This window comes from Streptopelia decaocto (assembly GCF_964273445.1).
Source record: "Streptopelia decaocto genome assembly, chromosome: 1".
NCBI lineage: Eukaryota > Metazoa > Chordata > Aves > Columbiformes > Columbidae > Streptopelia > Streptopelia decaocto.
The window spans coordinates 77,263,695-77,276,308 of NC_138663.1; the positions used below are offsets into that span (position 1 = coordinate 77,263,695).

The 12,614-nt window shown below is 35.5% G+C and overlaps 1 protein-coding gene across 16 annotated transcripts in view; it reads right to left on the reverse strand.

The window, feature by feature from the left end:
• The window catches only part of C2CD5 (C2 calcium dependent domain containing 5), a gene marked incomplete at its 3' end in the record, with an annotated part of 70,590 nt that overhangs the window by 19,709 nt on the left and 38,267 nt on the right, over positions 1 to 12,614 (reverse strand). For 8 of the 16 annotated variants that reach the window (XM_082044949.1, XM_082044947.1, XM_082044944.1 and 5 more), the window contains 4 exons: positions 6,400 to 6,514; positions 3,720 to 3,908; positions 1,942 to 2,133; positions 617 to 803 (listed from right to left, as the gene is read on the reverse strand). In XM_082044949.1, the coding sequence (XP_081901075.1) occupies positions 617 to 803; positions 1,942 to 2,133; positions 3,720 to 3,908; positions 6,400 to 6,514 (683 nt within the window). The remainder of the gene's footprint in view (positions 1 to 616; positions 804 to 1,941; positions 2,134 to 3,719; positions 3,909 to 6,399; positions 6,515 to 12,614) is intronic. The other 8 variants (XM_082044937.1, XM_082044951.1, XM_082044950.1 and 5 more) reach the window with 2 other exon arrangements.

Here is a 12,614-nt window from a genome sequence, read left to right on the forward strand (position 1 = left end):
CGCAAGTCAGTCAACATTACACAAGCATCCTCTTACACCGAAGCAGAAAGAAGCAGCATACTTCACTATTCTAACCCCATATGACAGAATTAGGTTAGAAAATATTGGTAATGGATACTTCTTGCCTATCTCTAAGACACTTCCAATCTATCATTTATTTCTTCAGTGCCATCGAAGAGGCAACAGAATGTCCTTTCATTGGCAACTAACCAAAAGGTTTATTGAGGACTTAATTGACATTATTGTAATAGAAAGGTATTGCAACTTAAGGAACAGGGATATCTTTGGCAAGACCTTTAAAGAACACAGTCACTTTTCTAAAACTTATGCCATTAAACCATTTGATGTTTATTTTCCTCTCATTCCCTTTTTAATAATCTTGTCCTCTAACAGAATTTCAAGAGATTTGAGTCTTCTTTTTCTGGTGCTGACAGACAGTCTGCCCTGATTTGCCAAAGAATTAGACATCTCATTCCCTTCCTACACTTCACTTAATTCTTAAAATGACATTTTAGTGTCTCTAGTTACTCTGAATTCCACAACACTCATACATCTTTGTGTCCTGAGAAAATACTGTAAGAAAGCAAAAGAACCGCAAGATTAAAACTGTACTTACTGCCAACCCCATTAGCATATTTTCACCCACAGTGATCTGAATTCTCAACCCAAACAGAGCATTCATTCCTCTCAGCTTAAGTTTATTCATCAGTTGAGTGTGCACTTCATATTCCATAAATGGCAAAAGATTACTGATAGATGTCGCATTTGCTTCAGCTTGAGCTTTCTTTTTTAGACGGCATAACCTGACAATATGAAACAGCACATGACATCAGCTGATAAACAGTTTTAATGGACTGTTGAACGTCAAGATAGATCACAGGGTATTTTGATTTCCCCCCCACACACACTGCATAAGCTAATATAATCAGTTTCTTTTTAACGTATTTTAAAATCCTGTGAAATACTAAATTCTCATCAGGAAGATCAACGCAGACTGAGGTATTGAGTCTCAATAAATAAGATTAGATTTTCATTTTTAATTGGAAACTGTATATTTATATTAACAATAAAAACAGATAACATAAAAAGTAAAATTATAAACCAGAACAATACATAGCCTTCAGCAACATTCAATAATATTCCCTATCAAAGAAGAATACAAAATTACAAATACTGTATTTTTGTAAACCACTGAATGAAATCATGTCTCCTTTCTTAAAACATGCTTCAGCACTGTTACCAGACAGAAACAACATGCATCACATGGGGTTTTCTGTCATAATAGCCTGACAGCACTGAATAACTATGCAATATAAACACATTTTCTACAGATCCCAGATAACCATCTATTAGATGTTTGGCTAAAAGTATTAACACTCCTGTCATACAGCAGCAACTGCTAAAAACTTGCCCTGCTCACTTTTGTCAAAGCAAATGCTGAAGACAAACACAACTTTGCTACTGCAGATTGTCTGGCATTTGTTAAACACTCCTCCGTAAAAACAGATTATTTCAAGGGACAGTTACTGCAGCCCTTTTCGGTTGAGCCTCAGAACTCATGAGGTGTATTCTTCTAGATTGCTGCAACTGTAAAATAAAACGCCAGTTCTTTAAAAGAACTCCTTGAGACTATCTCATCCAAAAATTTGTATTTTCAGCTTTTCTTCTAGTAAGACATCAAATGCAAACATCTATTTCTGCTGCAACAACCCTCTTAAACACTTAATGTACAAGCACAATAAATTACATCAACTGATACGACACATAACACAGGTGGAGGAATAGCATGTCCTTCTCCTCCTGTACCCCAATACACTTGTCATTAACTCCTAGCATTTAAACATAAAAATTTAAGGTTTAATGACATACTGGATTTTAATAGCAACAGGAATTTTTTCAAAGATCTCCAAAACTTTACTAAGAAAACATTTTGATAGATACCTGGCTTGAATAAGACATCCCTTCCCAATAACTATTGCCTCTACAGGAAGATCAATTGTGGTGAAAAGGACATCAGGAACTTTTTGCTTCCTGCAGTTGTAACAATAAGTGAGGTGAGCAGGGAATGGCATGTTCAATTCATCATATGGTATATGGCAAAATCCACAACCTGGTGGTGAAGCTTCTTCAATCCTAAAAATACATGATGGAGAACATACTTAAAACATCTGCATCTTATTAACAATGATCAATATGTGCACATGTGTATAAACAGCTACAGAGACCTACTTAAATCATACACTGCAGCTATACTCTGCTCCATTACACCAATGTGACAAGTATTACATTTTATGCATTAGAAGAATAAAGTCAGGCTGCACACTAGTAGCTAAAATACTATAAATAAAACTTTCATTTAAACTTGTTATGCAGGGATTAAGAAAAAGTACATACAATGACTAACAGCTTATATAAACCTAAAACATCTTGCTTTAGGAACTACGATTTCTTAACTAGTCCATGGTACAACAGTTGTATGGAGAATTTGCTGTACCAAACACAATGAAAAGACTCTTTTACATGGATTGTGTCCAAAAATGTATACTAATCAATGTAAGCAACACACCAACCATCCTACTGAGAAGCAGCAAAATATATATAAACATTGTAAGAAGATTATTTCCTAAGATAAGGCATTAGGTAAAACTTGTTATTTACTTAGAACACTTAGTCACACTAATACCCTGGAATGCCCACTATAAAGATATGAACAAGGAGAGCATAGGCAAACTGCATCACTGCAAATTTATTCTGTTTCACATAAACAATTCTTCTCAGTGAATTTTGAAGAAATGCTTAAGCAAATCTGACAGACTTGGAACATTAGTTAGCATAGACTTTGGCAAATATATTTTGTCTCAAACATGGGCTTTGTCTGTTTATCTATGCCAAGACTCTTAGTAGCATTAAAATACACACCTTCATAAAGTGCAATTTTCTTCACATTATGAACATTTCTTTCTCTCCATCATATAGTGAATATGGAAACAAATATTTTTGTTCTAGCTACAGTTTTCAAAAGTCTATCTACACAAGAAGATAATTGTCTCCTGCTAACCAAGTAAAATAATAATAAATAATACTATGTTGGCAGGGTTATTATGGAAAAAGTAACTCAAGTGCCAAGGTGTAATAAATAGCCTTAGTTACAACTACAATAATCCCTTGAAATATTTTGAGTATCCTGGTGAACACATAATAAATTACCAATATACGTTAGTTAAGCTAATTATTTTTTCCCAAGAATAATTGTTTGGGAATAGTGATTCTTCAAATTTCATTTGCAAGAGCAGAAAGAAAGGGAAACTTCATGTTTTTCCTTCAGTTTCATGATTTTGTTTACAATCTTCAACTAAAACATACATCTTTAGTAAATACCTGGCACAATCTTTTTTTTACAACCAAGCTATTTCATCTACCATGCAGCTCTTATACACACATTACAGCCACAGCAGTTTTTGGCTTACGTAATTTATCATACACCTATCGTTTTTATAGCACGATATAAAGTTCAGAAAGATACCTGAAGAGTGGCAAAGAAAAAAACTGAGTTATGATCTGTGGTTAGTAGTCAAATGTGTTACCTTATTCAGACTGTTAGAAATAAAAACAGAATATCTAATTTGGTGCAGAGTTCCATTACTTCTGTTGTTGTTGTTGTTAGTGAAAAGCAGTAAAGTGGTTGGTCCCGCATCCTGCACTGTAACACTGTAACCTACCCTAATAGAGAAGAACTATCTTGGCTCTGAGGAAAAAAATCAACCTCTCCCTTCTCTGACCCTATGGAAAAGAAGCCAGGCTGCCAAGACAACCTTTGTTCCAAACAGCCTTCCACGGTGCCATCCTGAAGAAACCTAGGGTTCAGTACAGCTGCTGTGCCAGACGCGGACAAAATACAGACCTCTTCACTATAAGAGAGAAAAGAATTACAACAAAGTGAATTCCTGCTACTTGGTGCTACTTTTCCTTAAAACTATTACATTAAAAGGCTGGTACAAAAGTCTTAATTAATTCAATATAACTACTGATTTTGTGCATTTGTGCAATTTTATCCATTAAATCTCACAAACAATCTTCTTCTGGTTTTAAACCATTGTGTAAGTAGATGCAGAAGGATTGAATAGAAAGACTAAAGAGCTCTGCTCCGTGTTACAAATAATATGCTATAACATCACAAAGGCTAACCACGTTTACATATGGTTTTCAGCACTAGGGTTAATAATGCAAAGAAATCAAGCCAACCAACACAAGCAAAGAAACATTAAAAAAAACAAGGTGTAATTGTTTACCAAAGAAAAATGGAAGTTGAGAGCCTCATCACCTTATAAACATTCACTCTCAAAATGAAGTTACAACACAACACTGACAAGGATGCGTCTTGGAGGATATAAAAGTAGCAGAACAGTAGAATTTTACTATGAACAACTACAATAATGGTACATGTAAAGTAACTGACCATATTCATGATTTAGTGAAGTTAAAGCTCCCAGAAGTGCAAACTATGATCACAGAGCTCTTAATATTTCTGAAACTGTTAAATAAGAAACAAATCTCTAACATTCAGTACTTAAAATACTAAACTGGAAAAAAATACAGAGAAAAGCTTTCCCACATTTTCTAGAATGACACACATGCCTTTTTAATATGCTACGTCTCCAGAATAATTTTTTCATATATAACCCGTCTGGTAGACCAGTACTTAAGAGTTTTGCATGGAATACAGCTGAACTGATAAGTAAGCATGGCAACTCTAATAAACTATTTTATCAGTGATCAAATACTACCACATTAAATTCCCAAAGAAAAATGAAAGTGTGAAATAACCCAATAACTGACTGCCTTTCTACAATCTGTACAATCTTTCCACACAGTTAAGGCAGGAAAAAAAACCCCAAATATTCATGCTTTTTACAAGGAGACTAACAGTCAAAAGAATAAATTTTCCATTTTTAGTGTAAGTTAAGCCCTCAGGACTGCAAACTTCCACATTGCAATTCTGAGGTAAATATGATCTTTAGTACACCAAGCAAGACAAAACATAATCAGACAAGACAGCCTAAGGAACATAAACTATGCCTTGTCCGTAAAGTAAGTTCTTGTTTTCCTACTCCCCTAGCACAAGCACTCGACTTCCAAAAATTGTTTTCAAGTTTTGCGAAAGTTCAATATATCTGGTGTTAACCTTTAGTGAAGCAATAAATGTCAAGGAGCAACATGTGAAGTAATCCGTGCTGTGGCTTTCAGACTGATCACTTCCAGTTATCTTACTACTTTGCCAACATGTAGAGTGTACTCATGAAAGCACCGTATAACTCTGTATTACTTTCTTCTCCTTAATCAATTGCAAAGTAAAATGTAACTTCTTTTTCTCACTTCTCACTTCTCTCTTTAAAAAAAGCAAACCCTTAGTGCTTTTTCTTTAAAGTATTTGGGCAAAATCAACTTGACAGAAAATAAATTTAGATGTCTGAGTTTGCTTCAGTCACTTTGCTAAAGCTACACAAAGACAGTAAGGAGCCAGAGTACTTTTCTCTTCGCTACCAGTCAGACACACTTGGTCACAGGAGGAGCTCTTCATAGATTACTTTCTGGAGCTAGAAAGAGAGAACCTTTCCTGGGCAAGGACAAGTAGTTAGATTAATCCAAATTACTTTTCCCAGTCTCTGAGGCTTTCACAAAGTTTGTTATTAGGCCACCAAAATACACTGAAATTTTCTTAGTCAAGATAGATTGGAATTTTCTTAGCCCCATGGAATACAGTAAGACACTGGAGTTTTGGCCTGAATAGGATGCAGGGCTGGGGAACTCAACCTCAAGACCAGTGCAGAGCTCCAATTTAATTTAAACACTACTACTGAAGGATAAAAATAATTACATGCATTTTACAGAAAGTAATATAGAACATTTGCACCTAAAGTATTCTATATCTATCAGGCCACATATTCTCCTTTAATTGAAAATTAATACATTTCTAGTAAAGAATCGTGCTTTAAGTTTGAAGTTTACCATTTAAGTACTGGTCTGCCAGCTGTTACCCAATAATGAAACTGCAATACATATACTTTTAGGAACAGTCTTAACTATTTAGGTAGATTAGCTTTAGAAAATTTCATAAATAAATTAATAGTGTTATTACAAAAGCAAATATGTAAGTTTGAATTTTTTTAAATTGTTAATTAGAAAAAAGCTTAAAACCCTATCAAAACCCAAACCAAAACATTTTTTTTTTTAAAAAGCAGCAGAATATTGAAATTAGAAAGTAACTTTAACAAACCCTCCGAAGTAGGTATACTAGACAGTACCAACAACTGTGTTGAAATAGTTCATAATTTTTAATCCACGGACGATGAAATAAATTTTCTGTGTCATTTTGAAAATGAAATCATCATCATGATTTACCAAATGCTAGTTGATTCACTGTAGCCCACTACAGCATGACAACCCAATGCCTTGGCATGGGATTTTATTTCTTGTCTGATTTCTGCCCACCATGCATCTCGTGTCTCTGGTTCATCTGAAAGACAAAGTATAAATCAGTTCACTATTCTGCACCATGTCAACATCAAGCTTCATGCAATTAATCTGATAAGTCAAATTTTTCATATTCAGGTGTTTTGCTGTATCTAGACATTTTTTATTTCCTAGCTATCACACTTCAGGCAAACACTATGGGGCTTTTTGGTTAATTTTCTTGTTTATCACCATGCAAACAGGTTCTGACAAATTACTGCATTCTTGCTGTTGTCCATGTGACAAATAACACCAACATACTGTAGATGTTCCAGTTTCTACCCACTTGAAGACCATACAGTCAGTGTCCAACACCACAAGAGCAGCGTGTAACTTGAAACAAAGCATCACAATTACTCTGTAATATTGAAAACCTAGTAACGAAACAGTTTTTGCAGTAATAAAGTAATATTTTACTTTTGTATATACTTGACATCTTTGAAATAAACTCAACAGTTTTTCCTACTGCAAACAGTTCTGGTAACCAGATTTTTAAAATATTTGTTCAAGACTCTATCATTCATCATATACACAGCTCTGTAGTTCTTACTTCAGCACTGCTAACTTTGAGAAACCATAGGTATTCGAAACTACTTCTACAGTAACAACATCATAGAAGATCTATGTTGACTATATATCTGTCGATACTTTTTTGCTTCAGTACCTCAGCAGCCACACCTTTTTGCTTCCCCATCTTCCCCCCCCCCCCAAGGATTCTAATTACCTTTATAGTCTTGGAGGTTATATGATAAAATGTACCTTGCCCACTTTTCTTGAATACTACATTAAAAATGCAAAAAAGAATGCTACTAGAATAAGTTTGTGCAATCCATTTATTTTAAATGTTCAGCAATTAGTTTCCCGGAACTAAAGCTCTTGTCTCACAAGCTTTTTACAGATGAAGTCAATGAGTATTATAGTTTACAATTAGAGTTTGTCAACTGTTTCTCCTTTCAAAATCGCTTACCTGTATCAATGAATTTAATTTAAAACTACATTAATTGTGGATACATAAAATAAGGGGAAAAAACAAATAATTATTTTCAGCAAAATTGTGTGAGTGCCTGTTATCACAGGATGTCCTGAGTTGGAAGGGACCCAACAAGGATCACCGAGTCCAACTCCTGTCCCTGCATGTGACAACCCCACAGTTCATACCATGTGTCTGAGGGCCTTGGCCAGCCTCCTCTTGAACACTGTCAGGCTTGGGGCCGTGACACCTCCCCAGGGAGCCTGTTCCAGTGCTCCACCACCCTCTGCGTGAAGAACCTTCACCCTTTGAACTTTGCACAGATACTTCTAGCCACTGAGATCTCCTTGCTGAATCATAATTTAAAATAACCATGTCAAAACTTGAGATTCACTGGGAATCAATTTTGTACTATCAGGAATATTTATAAATGTAGTGTATGATAGCCCCGTATCATACACTAGGTTCTCTGATAACATGACAAACAAAAATGAAAGATGCAGATATACACATATTTTGAAATTTACTGAAACAAAAATATTGTACAACAAGATGCATTCATTTATGAATTTACCTCAACTTTTAATTTAGAACTAGGCTTTTTCCTTTCTGAAATAAAGTAACGATCATTTTCTAAATATAAAAAAAAAAGAGCACAGAGGTATGTACATTCAACTGTACCTAACTCTAGATGTTAATGCTTTTGTAACTCATAGCATTGTTGCTGACTAACAGCCTTGGGTGTCCAGACTAAAGTTTACCCAACCTCTGAACAGGAAAAAAAAACAAAACCCTACAGTGATAGTTCTTAGGGAAGTTCTCCAAAATCAAGACAAAAATATACACATTAAGAAGCAAAAGAGACTAAGGATTTTAATGAACTATTATCAATCATGTTGCATTATATCCGACTTCAGCTTCAGCATGTTTCAATGCATTACTAGTAGAATCTCATGGCGCTGCACTTCACTGTCTCTTAATGTAAAAGCACTGCTGAAACACTTGCACTGACCGGGAAAATCAAATGCTCAAGATGATATATGGTGACCCTGACTCAGAAGACTGGAGCACCTGCTAGCATGGTCTCACACTTTTCAGCTTTCAAAAGCTATGAATCATGCAGAAATAACCCATCACACCATAGGGTTGGAGATTCCAAGCTCAGCTATGAGAACCATCAGTGGTACACAAAGGAAACTGGGAAGTAAAATGTCTTCTCTTTTGCGTGTACACGTCTGAGCAGAGGCTGCGGTTGCTGCCACCAGTTAATGGCAGTAGTGTTAGGGGAACAGAGCAACTTTGGAAATCCATTTTAAGGCAAAATGGAGGGCTGTACGGGAGATGTGAGACCACAAGCACATTCCGTAAATGTTATCACTAACTCTTCGTGGTGGAAGAGACGTGGATCCTGGGAGCAATTCCTCTTTGCCCATCCACTCACAGACAAGATTGCTTATCAATGTGTGTTTCTCTCTCAAACAAAAAAGTTTAAGTAGTAGGAAAAGTGGTTCACTGACTACACAGAACAATTCTTGCTCAATTCGACTTGATCGCAGGCAGCTAGCTATAAACTCTGACTGAACAGCCACACAAGTTAACACCTGCAAAGGAGAAGTAACCTTTTCCTAGGCATAAACAAGGACAAAAAAAAGCCAGTTTTACTAAATCATCATTTTTCACACCTTTAGGGATCATTTGGGCAAAAACTCCTACTTTTCATCAATGACCTTTCTACGACTAAAAGTGCAAGAAAATGAGAAATCATAACAGAGTTGAAAGTGAGCAACAGGTGAAGTGACTGAGGGTGAACAGGGAAAGCTCTGGGGAATAAAGAGTAAGATTACAAACAAGAATATGACACTGAAAAGGTATGTTGTCACAGTGAAAACTGAAACAGAATGAAATGCTGAAAAGGAAGAGATATGCATAAGGGGAACAGAAAAGGTAGAAATAGTGACGGGTCCCAAACTCTGTGCAAACCTTTCCTCCATGAAAATGTATAGTTTAAACTGAAGTTTAGGAACAAGTTCCTAAGAGAGTTAACACAACTTTCTTACCTAACTTATCTATGAGAACGCTTTATCATAATGGAAAGAACATATTATCGTGAGGTTACTCAGCACTATGTCTTGCTAAAGCAACAATCAACCCTTTGCTCTGTTCAACATCAGAATTAACAAAGCTATTAACTACAGTAATATAATGGATCATTTTCATTCTTATTAGAGATAAGAACAATTTTCCAGCCATCATTTTCAGTGTTAACAGGATCAGGCCCAATATCTTAAAAAAAATCCAACAAAATCTTATTGCACAAGTTCAAAAATTTCTATACGAGCCATGCATAAACAAGTGTCTGTAAAGAAGATTGTGTCCTCTGTTTAAGACATTTAATCAAGTATTTTTTCTTCCAGAGAGAGGCCAAAAGTACAAATCAGTATGTTTATATAAAAATACTGTACATTCACAGTTTACATGAACTTACCTTTGCATACTAAAACACAAAATGATTGTCTACAATTAAAATCAAACACCATGACATTGCAATAATAAATTGATACAAAACACTGAATGCAGTGCAATGTGTAGCATTCGTATTCTTCTGACAAATATTTTCACAAGCAGCCTTTTTTGACACATGAGCCACACAATTTCACATGGGGATGCCATTGTAGCATTTACAAGTTTAGTAAAGCTAAGGATTTACATAAACAATCAGAGGAGTTAAGGAAGCAGGATGGCATGTGTCCAGTACACTCCATAAGAGTGTCTGTTGTTGGTTTTTTGCTAAGGCAAAAGCTTAAGAACTAAGGGTTTGCAAAGCAGATTCAGCAGACAGTAGCCAGAAACAGTGGGTATTTTGGCGCATGCTTGGATCAGGTGACAGTACAGACTGAAAACTATGGCAGCTCACTGAAATGGTTACAGAAAGTAATGGCCCTGGATTCTAGGTGGAAGCAAAAAGGCAAGCATACAGAGCACTCAGTCACAAGCTTTTCTAGCAAATCTACCAAGTAGTTTATAGCAAGGTTTATCTACAATTTTAAGCAAAGAAGTCTGCAAAAATTATACTGCTACTATATTTGTGTGTCTTTACTGGAAACCAAAGACTGAATATTAAACCTACTTTTATAAATGTTTCAAAACTGGCACGATATTTATAACAAAGTGGAAGCAAAGGACACTCTTTCTAGAGCTGAAGACTTGAGAAACAGAAGTTGTCAACAGTACAGTATTCTGTAAAAATTGTGCCAACTTAAACCTCCTCCAACCAAAAATTTCCAAAATTATTAAACAGCTTTAGAAAATACAAACAGCACTGCATTTATTTTGTGTCCTAAACGTATTTGAGTCAGTGCTATCCACCATTAGTTCACCTATCTCTTTCCTTCAAAATGAGAGGCTGGCTTCCCTGAGGCTGTATTATTATTGATAGGAAAATGCCCTGTCCAAATCTTCCATCTGAAAAGAATCCTAGACACTATCAATACTTTCTGATTCATAAGAAGCAACACCTTTCCAAAGTTATTTATAGAGGTTCACCTGTGCACGGCCTTTCAAGATTTAGCCAGAATCTGCATTATTATAGGTCTATATAGATTTTTAAAAACAGGAGAAAAAGACAAATGGTCTCTTGATTACACAGATCATACTCAAGAGGTACTTTTTTTAAGCTGAATCCCTAGACACCCTGAGACAACTACTTTTAAGTAGGAACTATATGGTCCAAGCTATTTTAATATTGTATAATTCAGGAAATATTTACATTTATAATGTAACATTCTGAAATGAGGAGGACAATCATCCTATAAAGTTTTCACAGTCTCCAAGTGACTCATTGTTCCGTTGTCTCAAAAAGGGCAATGGAGACACCAATAATATTCTTTCAAATGCTATCTTTGAGGCTGTCACTAGGCAGAGCCATTATCCACACCTTCCTTATCTCCTTATTCTTCTGTCTTCTTCATTGCAACCTATTCAACAGCTTCTACAGATAAAAGTGAGGGATTTTTGGTAGTTGGTTTTGTTGTTGCTTTTTTCATGTGTGGGGTGTGGTTTGTTTTTTTTTTCTTTTAAAGAGACACCTTTCTTAGGTTTACAAGCACCCTTCCCTGGACCTTAATTTAATCTGCTCTGGCTATCCCATCAACATTGAAATTTCCTATCATGTTTCTAAAATATTTAACAATTAAATAAGTGCACAAAAAGCCAAATCATCTTGTCTATAAAGTTTAAATACAAAACTTGGGTAGCAAGTAAGTAAATCTAGAACAGACTAACCTAAAACTCTCAAAAAATTTCCAAAGCCACTCCATCCTTTTAAAAAATTACTCCCTACATTCATCTTAAAGACTAAAATATATGAAAATGAAATGAAGTAAATTACTGGGATTTATCAAATGAAAACTAAGATACACTAAACCAGCAGAAAACAGTGCAACCACATCACCGAATAGAACAGGTACACTTACTCCTAAAAAGCTTAAACAAAACATTCAGCCTGGAGAATAATATTGAATTTGTGCTTTTCTGCTGGACGAGGTCAGAGCATGTACCTCACTCCTCAAGCCCAAACTGCTGAATGTGCAACAAGGCAGGTTTAAGTTTGGATGTTGAAGAAATTCTTCAATTACAGAAGAAACACTTTTAAGAACATTTAGGATTAAAACTGTATCCAGCTTTCATTCACGTACAGGATGAGCTATTTCAGCTGACTGACTGAACACAAACCCATTCATTTGCAGGGCTAGTTTTCTATTGGCTCAGTCAGGCCAAATCACTATATGACCACCAGATGACTGCAAGAGCACACAGCAGAAATCATACAGAAAAGCGGCATCATTCCTCTTAGTGGCAGCTCACTATTGAGGAGCATTAGCTTTAATATCAAGATATAGCCCAAGATGGAGAAGCAGCAAAGTGTTCCTATTCATAACACTCCCATCAAAACTCCTGTATTCTTTCTTATATTCTGAATTCCATGGAAAACAAACAAACACACACAAAAAAGCAACCTAACAAACCTCTATCACTCCTAGGAGGCTAGAGAATACTCTGTTTTTTTTCTTGCAAAAGAAAAAAAGAAAAAAAAAAATAAGTTACTTTAAGTATGAAACAGAATTAACAGAATCTC